This window comes from Meyerozyma guilliermondii, genomic scaffold (assembly GCF_000149425.1).
Source record: "Meyerozyma guilliermondii ATCC 6260 scaffold_4 genomic scaffold, whole genome shotgun sequence".
NCBI classification, from domain to species: domain Eukaryota; kingdom Fungi; phylum Ascomycota; class Pichiomycetes; order Serinales; family Debaryomycetaceae; genus Meyerozyma; species Meyerozyma guilliermondii.
The window spans coordinates 599445-613791 of NW_001809797.1; the positions used below are offsets into that span (position 1 = coordinate 599445).

General features: G+C 44.5%; 10 protein-coding genes across 10 annotated transcripts; 5 read left to right on the forward strand and 5 right to left on the reverse strand. All coding sequences in view use genetic code 12, as the record gives it.

Annotated features, from left to right (window-relative positions):
• Positions 1-151: 151 nt before the first annotated feature.
• ESS1 (peptidylprolyl isomerase) lies at positions 152-679 on the reverse strand (the record flags this gene model as incomplete). Its single annotated transcript, XM_001484169.1, has 1 exon — positions 152-679. The coding sequence occupies one exon, from the start codon at positions 677-679 to the stop codon at positions 152-154; it is 528 nt and encodes a 175-aa protein (XP_001484219.2).
• A 229-nt stretch (positions 680-908) lies between these two features.
• On the reverse strand, positions 909-1715 carry URA6 (bifunctional uridylate/adenylate kinase; the record flags this gene model as incomplete). Its single annotated transcript, XM_001484170.1, has 1 exon — positions 909-1715. One exon carries the CDS (start codon positions 1713-1715, stop codon positions 909-911), a length of 807 nt encoding a protein of 268 aa, XP_001484220.2.
• A 218-nt stretch (positions 1716-1933) lies between these two features.
• Positions 1934-2733, reverse strand: PGUG_03602 (sepiapterin reductase family protein; the record flags this gene model as incomplete). The annotated part of the gene is made up of 2 exons (XM_001484171.1): positions 1934-2655; positions 2700-2733. The coding sequence occupies 2 exons, from the start codon at positions 2731-2733 to the stop codon at positions 1934-1936; spliced, it is 756 nt and encodes a 251-aa protein (XP_001484221.2).
• A 326-nt stretch (positions 2734-3059) lies between these two features.
• On the forward strand, positions 3060-4994 carry KNS1 (serine/threonine protein kinase; the record flags this gene model as incomplete). The annotated part of the gene is made up of 1 exon (XM_001484172.1): positions 3060-4994. The coding sequence occupies one exon, from the start codon at positions 3060-3062 to the stop codon at positions 4992-4994; it is 1935 nt and encodes a 644-aa protein (XP_001484222.2).
• A 418-nt stretch (positions 4995-5412) lies between these two features.
• On the forward strand, positions 5413-5877 carry PGUG_03604 (uncharacterized protein; the record flags this gene model as incomplete). The annotated part of the gene is made up of 1 exon (XM_001484173.1): positions 5413-5877. The coding sequence occupies one exon, from the start codon at positions 5413-5415 to the stop codon at positions 5875-5877; it is 465 nt and encodes a 154-aa protein (XP_001484223.2).
• Positions 5878-5947: 70 nt separating this feature from the next.
• On the forward strand, positions 5948-7084 carry SIM1 (SUN family protein; the record flags this gene model as incomplete). Its single annotated transcript, XM_001484174.1, has 1 exon — positions 5948-7084. The coding sequence occupies one exon, from the start codon at positions 5948-5950 to the stop codon at positions 7082-7084; it is 1137 nt and encodes a 378-aa protein (XP_001484224.2).
• Positions 7085-7213: 129 nt separating this feature from the next.
• Positions 7214-7855, reverse strand: PGUG_03606 (uncharacterized protein; the record flags this gene model as incomplete). The annotated part of the gene is made up of 1 exon (XM_001484176.1): positions 7214-7855. One exon carries the CDS (start codon positions 7853-7855, stop codon positions 7214-7216), a length of 642 nt encoding a protein of 213 aa, XP_001484226.2.
• Positions 7779-9770, forward strand: YBP1 (Ybp1p; the record flags this gene model as incomplete). Its single annotated transcript, XM_001484175.1, has 1 exon — positions 7779-9770. One exon carries the CDS (start codon positions 7779-7781, stop codon positions 9768-9770), a length of 1992 nt encoding a protein of 663 aa, XP_001484225.2.
• Positions 9771-10842: 1072 nt separating this feature from the next.
• TFA1 (transcription factor TFIIE subunit) lies at positions 10843-11985 on the reverse strand (the record flags this gene model as incomplete). Its single annotated transcript, XM_001484177.1, has 1 exon — positions 10843-11985. One exon carries the CDS (start codon positions 11983-11985, stop codon positions 10843-10845), a length of 1143 nt encoding a protein of 380 aa, XP_001484227.2.
• Positions 11986-12664: 679 nt separating this feature from the next.
• On the forward strand, positions 12665-14278 carry HCM1 (Hcm1p; the record flags this gene model as incomplete). Its single annotated transcript, XM_001484178.1, has 1 exon — positions 12665-14278. The coding sequence occupies one exon, from the start codon at positions 12665-12667 to the stop codon at positions 14276-14278; it is 1614 nt and encodes a 537-aa protein (XP_001484228.2).
• Between the last annotated feature and the right edge of the window lie 69 nt (positions 14279-14347).

Here is a 14347-nt window from a genome sequence, read left to right on the forward strand (position 1 = left end):
GGTCAATGCAGCGAAATATGACTTTGAAACAGTGGATGAGTTTTATGGTCAGACGTCAAATTGTTAAACTCACAAGTCATTAATTTTCACCATTTCTTTCTTCTGTTTCTTGCTGCCTTTCCTCTTTGCATCTTTCCATTCATGCTTTCCCCTACGCAGTTCTTTGGATAATGTGTATACCACTATCGCTCTCCACCAAATCACTGATCTCACCAACGTGAAGTCCAAACGCCGCTTCCTCAAAACTAGGCTGCATCTGGCCCTTTCCAAAGAACCCCAAGTCTCCGCCTTGAGAATGTGACGAACAGTCGCTTTCATGTTCCGCCAACTCACTCAACTTTTTGTCGCCATTGACAATTTGCTGACGGTACTTCTTGGCAATAGCTATGGCTTCGTCACGGGTGAGCGAGATCCCATCGGGAGATTTCCACGATCTGGGTCTTCTACTGTCTTTATGCTTCACAAGAAAGTGTGATGTTCTGATCTTGCCATCGGAAGGTACTACGGGTTTAAATCCACGCTCTTTATACTGTGAAATATAAGCGTCAAGTTTGGACTTGTCGGTTCCAAAAGGGGGCTCCCAAGACAGCTCTCGGGTTGCTTGGTTCAAAAAGTACTCTTTATTGTGCGTGCGTGACACGGCAAGTGTCCATCCTGGAGGAAGTCCGGTATCAGTCATGATGACAGAATGCGAAATGGTGAGGATTGATGGGGTTGTTCCTGCAGGAAAGTTACGGTTGCAAGCCAAGCTCTAGCTAGAGCTCCAAAATTCTGCTAAGAATGCTACGAAATTATTAAAATAACAAGAGTGGTTTATGAGCAATGACACAACCTGAGTAAAATATGGATAAATTTTTCCTACCAATTTTTAAATTGTTACTACTTTTTTTTTTACTTCTCTATTTCACTTATATACCCCGGCCCTTCAATGCCTCGGTGACTTGACGATACACCTCATCAACAGGCTGATCACACAGAACCTTCAAAACCTTGCCCTGTTCCTCAAAGTAGTCCACTACTGGCATGGAGGTGTCTAAAAATGTCCGGAATCTCTTCTTAATGCTCTCTTCATTGTCATCATCACGACCACTGGTCTTACCTCTTTCCAACAAACGTTTGAGCATAACGGCTTCTGGGCACTCAAAGAAGAGCGTGATGGACGAACGTGCGATTTTTTCTTCAAAAGTCAATGCCTGATCCATTTTTCTTGGAAATCCATCGACAAGAAACTTGGTGGCTCCCTCAGAGTACTTCTCTTGAATAGCCTGTTGAAGTAAAGCAATTGTCACTTCTTGGGGCACAATTTTACCTTCTCTAATGTACTGTCTGATGAGATCACCATACTCAGACCCTTTTCTGTTCTGTTCTGCTCGTAATAAGTCTCCAGCAGACAAATGAACATACCCTTTCTCATTTACAAGCTTGGCACATTGGGTACCTTTTCCCGAACCAGGACCACCCAAAACAAACACAACGTCTATTTTACCATCGGGGAACGCTCTGGCGACTCCTTGAGGCTCTACGGCAGCTTTTGGTGAATCCTTGTTGTAGAGGGCTGCAACGATAGTTGATCCAATTGCCAAAATACCAACTCCGACAAGAAGTTTTGCTTTCTTAGGAGGTGCGGAGGTTGAACTGTAGCGAACAAAACGAGGAAACGAGGCCTGGACCGGCAAGCGGGCGCGTAAAAGGGTGGAAGTACGAGATCTAAACATGAAGAAGATGACGAAAAAAGTGTGCAGGAGTAATGAGAATAGATGCGAAAAAAGATCAGAATGAAAGAATGAAAAAGATGAAAAAATGAAAAGCAAATGAAACTAGAACAAAAAAATAAGAAAAATCTAGAAATGAACAGAGCAATTAAAGCAAGCGGACCATCAAAGAATCATGTTACGTGAATCTCACAGAATATAATGCTTTATCAACTTTTCTATCATTTTGTATACTCCTTCAACTGTTCATCGTTGTACCGAAAGTACTTGCCATTGAGGTCTCCCAGCCAGCCCTTGAGCGCCAAGTTGGCCAACACCGTCGCAGGCACCTCGGGCAGAAGCAAAGACCCCGATTTGTGAAGATCATGGAATCTTTCAGCAGACTCCTTCATGTTATCCGAAAACTTTGTCCTTATATCACCTTGCATTTCGGTATCCACCACCCCAGGTGCAATGGAAATCGTGTGGACCAGCTTTTCCTCGGCGGCTACGGTTCCAATTAAATGGTCAAGTGCTGCTTTGGATGACCCATAAGCACCCCATGCAAAATAGCCTGCGCGAGATGCACCAGACAGAACCGCTACAACGTTACCAAATTTTGACTTGCGCAACTCAGGAATGGCTACTTGCAAAAGATCAACCACAGCAAAGAAATTGATATCAAATGTCTTTTTCCACTCGTCAACTTTGGCATCGGCTACTGTATCCACTGGATGAAGAATTCCTGCATTCGCAACCACGGAATCCAATTGGCCATATTCCTCCACCGCCGCTTTCACTGCGCGCTGAGAAGTTTCCGAGTTGTTGACATCACCAGCAATCGCTATTAAGCGGCCGGGAAACTCTTGCTGCAATTGGTTCAACTTATCACCGGATCTAGCAACGGCCACGACCCGGTTATTTGTGTCATGTAACAACAATCTTGCCACAGCAGCACCAATTCCTGATATTAGTGGTGTCCAATTACCCAATCCCCAAAAAACTTACCTCGCAGAGCTCCAGTAACGATAGTAACGTGCATCTCACTCCGACAAAACCGGCCCAAAAAAACAACCATCGTGGGGAGGCGGTTCGCGCACCCAGACACCAGCGCGATATTAATTAGCGCCAATATCCCCTGATAAGCTGCATACTTGTACACTCCCAAACCACGCTACTTTTGTATGAACTTTTCAAACCAACCCGATCTCGCTCCACATAAGTAAGCGTGCTAGAATCGGTTTGGCACGCAGTGAAATTCTGGACTCATCCGAGTGTTTCCCACCGGTTTTATTTGTCCCGGGCGGGGTTTGTCCCACGTTATCATTTGATTGAAAAACTATTGATTTTCGAATTTTATCGGTGAAAATGTCTTTAATTACAAACCGGAAGCGCCCCAGAGGTCTTAGTGAGAGTTTCGACCAACAAAAGGCCCGGGCGGCTGAGGTGAAGGATGTCTTGTTCGACAATAACGGCAACGCCAGCAACTATAATTCGTCTCCTGGAATCAGCTCCAACCACAACTTGAACTTGAACCTCAACATCGACCTAAACAACTCGAATTCTGACCTTTCCACCAGGAAAAACACCGACACCCTGATCTACTTTATCGGGAACGGCACCGACATGTATGAAAACGAGGGTGACTCGCTCTTACAACAGGACTTTGGCGACGAAGAAGACTACGAGGAGGAGGACGACGACGTGGTGATCATCGAAGAACGCCGAGTTGCCACATATGACCAACCCAAGGCTCGCCGAAACAACTCCGACTCGGTTATCATTTTGGACAACGATGCTTTTGCGGCCTACAACATGTTCAACGTTAACCAAGAAACCAAAATCGCTGAACGACCCAATGGTTCGAAGAAGCAAAGAACAAACTCACTTCCACAACTCCCACAAGCCAAGTGCTTCTACAACAAGATTCCCAGTAATTACATTGTGCTGCACCCCAAAATGGGCAATGTAAAAACCAACATCATTCCTCACCAACTTAACCTCCCACCATGCGACGACAAGGACGGTCATTACATTATACGGGTCAATGATCTATTTGCTAATCGCTTCACCATACTCAAGCTTTTGGGCCAAGGAACCTTTGGAAAGGTAGTGGAATGTTACGACAAGGTGAATCGTGAAACGGTTGCCATCAAGATCATTCGCAATATACCGAAGTATAGAGACGCGGCCAAGATAGAGTTGCGTATACTTTCGACGTTGAAGATGTTTGATAACGAAAACTTGAACCACTGCATTCACTTGCGGGAATGTTTCGATTATCGTGGTCACGTTTGTATTGTGACTGACTTGCTCAAAATTTCCTTGTATGATTTTTTGGAAAAGAACTGTTTCATTTCGTTTCCTGGTTCCCACATTCAAGCCATCTCCAAACAATTGATTCGGTCGGTGACATTTCTTCATGATCTCAATTTGATTCATACCGATTTGAAACCGGAGAATATCTTGTTGCACGACGATTCTTTTGTAAAGAAACCACTTGTGAGTTCCACCATCATTACCAGTTACCTCAAATTAACCAACAATAACGCTGCAGATGCTCTGAAACGAAAATACCCTCGCATGTCACGAATACTCAAAGATCCGTTAATTCAGATCATAGATTTTGGCAGTGCCATTTTCAACGATGAGTATCATTCATCCATAGTATCGACCCGCCATTATAGGGCACCCGAAATTGTATTGGGAATCGGGTGGTCATTTCCCTGTGACATGTGGTCTGTCGGATGCATCTTGGTAGAGTTTGTGATTGGTGAGCCATTGTTTAAAACACATGATAATCTAGAGCATTTGGCCATGATCGAGAAGGTGACTGGGAGTCGCATAGATAAGTCTATTGTGAGGCTTTCCAAGCAAAATGAAAACGAGTGCGGATTAAAGTACTTTACGAATGAGTATATGAGAGACGACGATGAGTTGGACCAAGATGATGATGACGATGTGATTATAGACGACGAAACCTCGCTAGACAATAGCTTGAGCTTGATCTTTCCCAGCAACAGTACACCATCCAAATTTATTACCAGTGTGAACCTGTTGGACCGCATAGACAAGTTCATCAGTGGTCGAATAGGGCTTGACATTAATTTCGACTATTCATTGTCGAGTAACTACAAGAAGAACAAGCATGTCATTAATTTTGGCAATTTTACATTCTGGTGGTTTTTCATCGACTTGTTAAGAAAGCTCTTTGTGACGAATCCGCACCATCGTATTACGGCTTCCGAGGCGATGGAACATCCGTGGTTCAATTTGGGTATAGAGGATGAGGGAACGGTATAGTTTATTTCTTTTTTAGCATTTAGTAAGTATGTTACATTCACTTCTGCATATCCTGTAGCCAGACCCGGATAATATGTCTCGGACCTACTCCGAGAGTCCAGCCCTATGCTAGCTTAACGGTCCCCTCCGCTCATCGGTTTTCGCAGCATATACGATCGGATCACTTGCATGCATACCCGAGATGAGAGAAAAATTACTAAAAGGGAAATTTTGCGTAATTTGCTGCATTCACACAGAACGACTCGGATGTTGACCAAGCAACTGTAGCTGTCGTTGGTTGGATGGTGCCGGTCGTCCAGAAGACGATACGTTGACTAGGCGACCTTTGACCGTTGAACAGTGCGGCGCAGTGTGCATGTTTCCCCTGGAACTGTGTCACGTGATAATACGTTGTGTGCCGGATCTCCCCTGGCGATAGATGGGTATGAGCTCGGGGGACCCGCGAACGCGAAAAATTGATGAATGCCGGGCTTTTAACAAAGAAACCAGCATAGATTTAAGGAAAACCTTGACCACCAAAAGACTTGCCATTTCAGTTCCTATGACCTCTGGCTGTCAATTGGTGGACCAGATGGGTATCCGAGGCCAAAGGGCTGCAGACGCCGCGCAGCAATTGGCACATCTTGCAAGCGACGCTTGCACCCATGCGGCGGAGATCATGCATGAAATTTACCCAATGCGGCATAGTCTAGACCGCAATCTGCGAGTGGGCGGTGTGGTGCAGGTTGTGAGCCCGCGCCATTGTGCCCGATTAGGGGAGAATCAAAATTTTTGCGGTGTCCACCCAAACATTTTTTATTTTTCTTCAATTGACATTTATCGCACAACTGGTTTCAGGAGATTCATCCAGTTTTTTCTTCCTTTCATTTTTCACGGTTATTAGCTCCTATTAACTACAGTCTTTCCTTTTTGTATCTGTGGCTAACTGTGATTCCATTCATTCCTTTTAAACTATGAAATCGTCCATTCTTTCCCTTATAGCTGTTGCTACCGTGGCCATGGCTGCTCCTTTGGAGGGTCACCGTCACCACAAACATGACTTGCACAAGAGAGATGTGGTCACCAAGGTTGTGTATGTCAATGGACAAGGCCAAACCATTACTCCTTCGGCTTCTGCTGCCCCTACTGAGGCTGCTTCGTCGACAGTGGCCACCATTGTTTCGTCTTCTGCTGCTGCTGCTGCTTCTTCTTCTGGCTCTCCAGCTTCTCAAGCTGGCAGCTCCGAGACCTCTTCCTCGACTGGATCGTCTTCTGGTGGATCTGGTGGTATTTCTGGTGACTTGAGTGCCTTTTCCGGTCCAAACAACAAGTTTGAGGATGGTGTTCACAAGTGTTCCCTGCTCCCAACTGGTCAAGGTGTTATTTCCGTTGACTGGATTTCCGGCTTGAACGGTGGATGGACTTCCATCATGAACGAGAACGGTGACACTTCTTCCACCTGTCAGGACGGTTACTACTGTTCTTACGCTTGTCAGGCTGGTATGTCCAAGACCCAATGGCCTTCCGAACAACCATCCAATGGTATTTCCGTTGGTGGTTTGTACTGTAAGAACGGTTACTTGTACAAGACTAACTCGGACTCCGACTACTTGTGTTCTTGGGGTGAACAAACCGCCACTTTTGTGTCAGAAATCTCCAAGGATGTTGCTATCTGTAGAACTGACTACCCTGGTTCCGAGAACATGAACATTCCAACCTTGTTGGAAGGTGGTGGTAAAGCTCCTGTTTCCGTTGTCGATTCTGCCAGTTACTACACCTGGAAGGGTGGTAAGACCTCCACTCAATACTACGTCAACAACGCCGGTGTTTCTGTCGAAGATGGATGTATCTGGGGTACTGATGGATCTGGTGTCGGTAACTGGGCTCCTGTCGTTTTGGGAGCCGGTATGACTAACGGTAAGACTTACTTGTCTTTGATTCCTAACCCTAACAACAAAGACGCTCCAAACTACAACATTAAGATTGTTGGTGCTGACGGTGCCAATGTCGTTGGTGACTGTAAGTACGAGGATGGCTCCTACAATGGTAACGGATCTGATGGTTGTACCGTGACCGTTACTTCGGGTAGTGCCAACTTTGTGTTTTACTAAAATGCTTTATACCCTCTTGTTTGATTTCTTGCGTCAGGTGGTAACGATCTCTTGTTGCTGATTGCCATGTTGTTTCTTTATACCTTCTATATTATTCTATTGTTTCTGTCAATATACTAGTGTTGAAACTTAGCCAAATGCTACCGTATTACAATAATTAAAAATAAGTTCCTGATTGGTTCGAAATTGATCATACAAGTCTCCTAGTCGCTCATCGGGCGTTGGTTGGAACGTATTATGAATATACATGTAAACGGAGTCAGTTGATATTCGAAGTTTCTTTGCTATAAACCGCATTAACACCGCTACCGTCTGGTCTGAAGAAACCTGTAAGACTTTTGGGGTAATGGCTCTCGTGGAACCAATCGGAACTAGTCGAATGGTGATTTTGGTTGCTGGCAATGGTTTTATAGTTTTGTGCCATTGACGCTGCTCGACTTCAGGAAGCCGTTTGACTACTATAGAAGTGTCCAATGGAACAGAGGTTTTGTCTACGTGTTGCAGAAGCGTGTTAGAGTCCGCGGACGTTGTGCTGGAATCGCTATCTGGCTCCAGGTGGATAAATGACATGCCACAAAGTATCTCGTTTATCAGAACCACCTTCTGAAGCGCATCAATGCACCACCGCTCTTGATAAAATCCACAAGCTAATTTCGCACGGCCTTTACCTACACTTGTACTGTAGTTGTTCCTCATGTCCGAAGATAACGATTCAGCTACCCACAGTGAAAGCGAGTCTACCATTGAAGAGTTGGAGGTGGGTGGAGTCATCAGAATTCTTGAGCAAGCCGCAGAAGATGCTGTGGAACTGAAAGATTGGCTTCTGTATTCCACCGTCCTTGATTATTATCTTTCTGACCGCGAGAAATACACCACGAAAGAGCAAGAACAGCTCTTGAACAGCTTGGCACAATCGTTGTCCAACCATAAGGATCTTGTTTACCATGCTGGTTGGGATATTCCTGGGTTATTGATAGGGTATATCGATCAGGACAGAGTGAGTGCACCATTGCGAACGTTACCATGTCTTCTGCAAATTATGAAGTGCTTTGAAACCTTGGCATTACAGGGAAATCACAAGGAATTGCTTTTGAAAGGCTGTGAGTTGTTAACTTCTATTAAAGTTGAAGACCATACTTATATTGATGAGGTACTGGAAAAGAATTCGTACTACCAAATCAAAGTGCATTGTCTCATCGAATTGATCAATTCGAGCTTGCGCAACATCCAGACTCTTTACCCTTCTCGTTTCTTGGCCATGGCTGTCACTGCTCTTTTTAATGTGATTGAATATTGCAAGGATGAACCGGTGCTTCGTACTTTCTTGATGAAACGTGCTTATAGTTTTGCCCGTGATTATTCGGCCCCAACCCTCGTTGATGTTCCTGATCTCAGCGAGGAGGAGCTCAACAAGATCAAAGAAGATGAAGCTTACTTACAGAGAAAGCTTTTGCGTGGGTTCGTTACCCAATTCATTTGCATTTTGTCCACCAAATTTCCCTTCGAAATGAGCAGTGATTACGCATCTTACTTGGCTTCTGGAGACAGGCTGAACGATGACTGGTTTCATATTCATCAATCCTACCCTGCTTACGGTCGTACATCTGAATTGGTGCTTGCATTTGACATTGATTTGCAACAAAAACTCGATGCATACGTAACTTCCTCGCACGAACTTTTCCAAGGTTTCGACTACAAAGAAGACCAAGACGAGTTGACTGCCAAAATTTTTCTGGTTATTCTCAAAGACCACGAAACTAATGCTTCTAATACCATGTTGGATGGCAGTGGAGAGAAACTTACCGACTCTATTGACGGTTGCTTATTGCTTTATAGCTACCTTCAATGTGCCCGCAATTCCTGTGATGAGATAAACTTGACATTTAATGATGTCCTCGTTTGCACTTTAAGGCTGGTTGTTCCGGCAATGTTAAACCCAGTCTACTTGAATTGTGGTCTTCAAGATATGGTTGTATTCTGGGCATGGGTAGCATTGAACAAGCTGCAAGATGGAGTCAAGCTGCTAAAGTTGGAGATATCTACAATCTCCTCTACGTTGCTCAAGATATACTATCAGTGTCTCTTATTTATCACCCTTACTCAATGGCAGATAAGTGGTGTTCGTTCGGCAACTTTAACCTTGTTCACCAAGCTTTTGACCCATACACACGAAAATATTGCCTATGAATTCATCCATGATACCTTGGAGAACTTTCCTCACGAATCGATCAAGGGTGCAGTCATTGGAGTTCTTAAAGAATTGATGACTAAAGAACGAACGTCGTCGATGAACGAAGAACTTGACCTCTCTAAATTGGATGTCAAGGATAAGAAAGGACCACAGCTACCTCCTCGTGCAGTGAAAGTCACCAACAAATACCTTGCGTTGACCAATGAACGGGCGTCTGATTTGCTCAAGTTGGTAGATACCACAGTGGACAAGACAATAGTTAACAAGCGTTTAAACCAGGAAACATTTGGTACGTTGGTGGCATACCTCAATCTTCTCGTTGCGTTGAAGCGAGAGTTGAAAGATAATGCAGAATTTGAAAAATTGGTCAAGAAAACAACTCAATTGGTGGATTCGGCCGAAAAGGAGATTAGAGATGAAAAGGAGTCCAGAGGTCTTACTGAGAAGAATGCAGTTGGCATTTTACGAGTTAGCCTTGACAGACTCAATGTATAAAGAGCTAGATAATGTATGTATTTAAGCTAATAAGCTATTAATATAGCTAGCTATGTTTTTTTATCCCATCACAACCATCATCTTCTCGTAGATGGTGAACACAATACCACCACTGAGCACCAACCGACCAAGTCTAGGAGTTGCACCCTTCCAGAATGTGAGCAAGCCTTCATCTTTGAAAATTCGAACAAAGCAATTTATGGTAGATGTGTACAATTTATCAGCACCAAGAGCCTGCATTCTTGTTTTCACAGTGTCTATTGGCATAGTGGAGTAGACGGTTATGACACCAGCCAAAGATCCTACTGCAAATGTAGAAGCTGAACTCAATGGTTGATTTGGTGGGGTACCCGAAGCCTGCTGGATTACAGTCTTAAGAGCGTTATATGAACCAAGACGAACCGCTTGGTTGGAGGCTTGTCTAAGAGAAACAGGAACAACACCAGCATAGATGCCACGGAAGCCCATATCTCTACATAATTTGACGGTTCCACTGAGTATTCCATTTTGATACTTTGGTGAAGCTGCTTGTTTGTCGTCAATTAAGGCAGTTTTGATAGCTTCAAATGGAGTGACCGCTACCACGGACTCGAGCAATCCAGCACCAAGTCCAGCAATGACTCCTCTGGGTCCTGAAAGTTTTCCATTCTTATCAGCTAGCAATGATTTGATGTAATCGAAACCCAAAAATCGAACCGATGCCTTGACAGTATTGCCCACGACAAACGCAGGGCATCCCACATACAACGAGGAAATACCCTGGGTCTTGGAAACGTTGTAAATAAGCACCAATGGGTTTCTGGATGCTTTGGAAGATTTATCCACCAACTGGAGTCTGGTCTTCGCAAACTCAAATGGGTAGGTTACCACGCCTTCGATGGCACCTGCGGTACCTCCTGCCACGAACGACTTGAGGGGGTCCACCTGAGTTAGTATCACATCCCTTGTATCACATTTTTTGTGTAACTAATAAACACCTACCTTTTTATCGGGTTTAGACATTTAGTGAAAAGTTTCGCGGTCAATTTTTCACTTGGTGATAACTGCAATAAAGTGCAATAAAGTGCACATTCTATATATCCTCTAATTCCTCGTCATCGTCGTCGTCGTCGTCTTCCTCTTGTTCCGCCAACTGGGCGTAATATGCTGCCAAAGCATCCTGTGCTTCTTTTTCCTTCAACTCTGTAGTGTCTATCTTCACATCTTCGGCCGGTGGTTCGGCATTTTCCGCAGGAGAAACCGAGTTGGAGTCTGGTAAAGGATCCACATGGTCTTCTGCGGGTTTCTTTTCCAACGTAGAAGCGGCATGCCATGAAGGCAATGCATTTTGTTCCAATTTCTTTTGGCGCTCTTCTCGTTCCTCTTGTTCTCGATCGAGATTTTCGTCATTGGCGGTGATGGATACATGCAAAGTGGCCTGTGATTTCTGTGACGAGGCCGAAACAGGACCCAGTTTTCTTCCACGAGCCACAGAGTACGCTCCAGTAGCTGTTGACTGCGCAGGAACCGCCTTGGTCAATGCAGATTCAAATGTGTTTTCTTGGATCGTCATGTCGTCTATACGTTTCAAGTGGGCAATAACTGGGTCCACTTGCACCATGAGCTTCTCTAGCCGGGCCTGACGCATATATGCCTGTTGACTAGAATCGTCTTCTGTGAGGGTTCCACCACAAGTATCACATTCAAAATGAGTTCTGTCGGCAGATAGAAGCGATATGGCGTCTAGTTGTGATACTCTCTTTCCACAACGTGGGCAAAGGTAACCTTGAGGGTTTCCGTACTGAGTCATTTCCTCCTTCATCGTGTGCACAAGAAAATGAACTTTCCACTTGATGGCATCTATAGCCTTTGTAACATGAATGTAGTAGTATACTCTGTTGAATACCCGATTCTGACTCTCCTCACGCTGAAAATGACTCAGAATAATCCGATCATCAACAAGACGGTAGCATTGAGCTCTGACTTCTTTTGGTTTCATGCCCAAAAGATACACCAAGTCTTCTTCTGAAAGAACAGAATGGACTATGAGAGCATCTATAATGAGCACCACCGCTTTGTCGTAAAAGCCACGAGCCACAAACCGAAGAAGGGAACGTACGGTGTCCTCCATTTGAGGTGAATAATCAGCAGTGCCGATGTCAGGATCTTCGGTGAAAACGGGTGCATTGGATGTCAAATTCGAAATTACAAAAATTTGAAAATTTGGAATCTGCATTTGCAGCCATTAAAGGGTGAATGAAATCTGCAACAAATAACTTTTTCATGAATTGTCACTCACATATATATACCTTTTTTTACATTGTCGCTCGCATATATATGAATATATGAATTATATGTATGTGTTATGCTCACATAGCATTAGATCTGAACCATCATGTTCTCATTTATTTTAATTTTTAGTGAATTACTCGAATTGAATTGAAGTTTCTGACTCTGTTCTAAATAAATTCAAACTAATATATTTACTCACAATTTGCCATACCTAACTTCTTTTATGACATTCGTCTCACCCATTTCATATCTCATATCTCCACATGCAATTTCACACTCCTTACATAAGCCACGTTCCCCATTTCCATTTTCCGTTTTAGTTCGTTCCCGTTCGTTCCCGTTTCCGTCCTCTCCTCGGCCGCACGATTGTTTCATCCCTTCTCTACCTGTTCGGCGCCGCGCGCCGCTCCATCTGAAACCGCGTTTCGCGACCTTACGTAAACAATATTTCAGGACGCGCTTTTCGCAACTTAGAGGGCGAACCGCATCTCTTCTTTTAATCCCTTTTATCGGCAGGATCCTTCGCATGGATTAGTCCCTTTTTTGGTCGTTTTTCGTATTAATCAATTCCCGTCACGTCCTCCTTACCTTCCAGGTGCCTATAAGTTAATTCCTATCGTCAAATGGGCTCCGTCGTGCCCTCTAGAGTTCCCTTACGGGAACAGCTGATCGATTCGAACCGCAGGCCACTGCTCGACAAAGTCATAGACACCCCAGTATCGTACAAGCACACCCAGAAAATCTCAACTCCACCAGAAACCATTGCTCCTGCTTTCAGACCGAAACATGTTGAACCCGTTACCACCCCTACTTCCACGAAACATATCCATCCCAGCCTTGCGGGAGGTACCAGCAAGTCAGCACTATTATCACCCGCGTTCTCGTCGCCCCAGCGTCAACTGCAGGTTCGAACCTATGCTCCCATCAGTTTTGAAATCCCTTCTAAACCATCGTTTTCTAGTCAAGTTCCTTCAAGTGCCACTTCAAGTCGCTTTTCCGACGAAATTGATGAAAAGCCCGCGAAAAAGAAGGCTAAAAGGTCGAAAAGGGAGTCTAAAGTGGACTCGTTTGACATGGATTCCAACGAAAAACCACCGTATTCTTATGCTACCCTCATTGGTATGTCTATTTTAAGTCACCCAGATAAGAGGTTAACTCTTTCACAAATCTACCTGTGGATCTCGGAAACTTTCCGCTACTACCGCCGGGAAGATGTCGGATGGCAGAATTCGATCCGTCATAATTTGTCTCTTAATAAGGCGTTTATCAAGGGAGAAAAATCTCGCGATGGTAAGGGTCATTTTTGGTGCATCGAGGAAGGATGTGAAGATCAATTTCTCAAGTCTCGCAGCAGTAAAAAGCACTCGTACCAAGAAATCATGGACCATATTCAATCGTCCATCAAATCTCGCCCAATGAACCAACTACCCTCACTGCCCAATGCAGATCACGCATCTCGTCAAACCCTGCAAGATGATAGTCCCGTGCTCGAACCACCCTATAAGAAACGCAACATTGATGGTGAAGAAAACAACGTCGAAACCATTCCTGATTTAGGAGCTCCGTTCACTAGCTGGCAGCCTGCATTCCGTCTTAGCACAAGTGCTACACCGCTCCATCGTACACCCCAGGTTGTGGTTAGCGAGTCTCCCGTAAAGCCAATGTTGGCAGGCAAGAACCTCACTTACACCTCATCTTTCAGTTGCAACTCCAATTTGGAATTTTCGCCAATAAGACCCAACGAAACCGGACCATTGCTCGAACCTCTCACCCCATCCAACAACAAGAACCGAAGTATTTCGGTGAGCCTTTTAGGTAACCCCATTCCGTCCCTTCACTACCAACCCAATCTGCAACAGTCTCAGCATACACTCTCCTTGCCATACTTGGCGAAAACACCCAAGTCTGGTACGAGAACGCCGCTACGAACACTCAAAACACCCCAAAGTGGGTCAATGATGCGTCGTTTATGGCATTCTCCATCTTATCTCGACGAGTTCTACTACTCGCCGCTTGTCATGTCGTCGCAAGGAGCTTTGAATTCTTATGATGATGACGACATGATATTGAGAGCTTTCGAACTGCCGGCAGTTACGAGAGAGAGAAAGACCGATGAATCGGGACGAAACTTGTTCAATGAGTTGAAGAATATCAAGGACGTTCGACCCCAGGAAAAACATATTCCTGACGGTCATAATCGTAAGACAAGCTCTTCCTCGACGGAGTCTGATGTTTAATGGGTAATGGTATGGGCGTTCTTTCTTTGCCTATGGGCAATTTGTATTACTATTGTTTGAATGCTATGT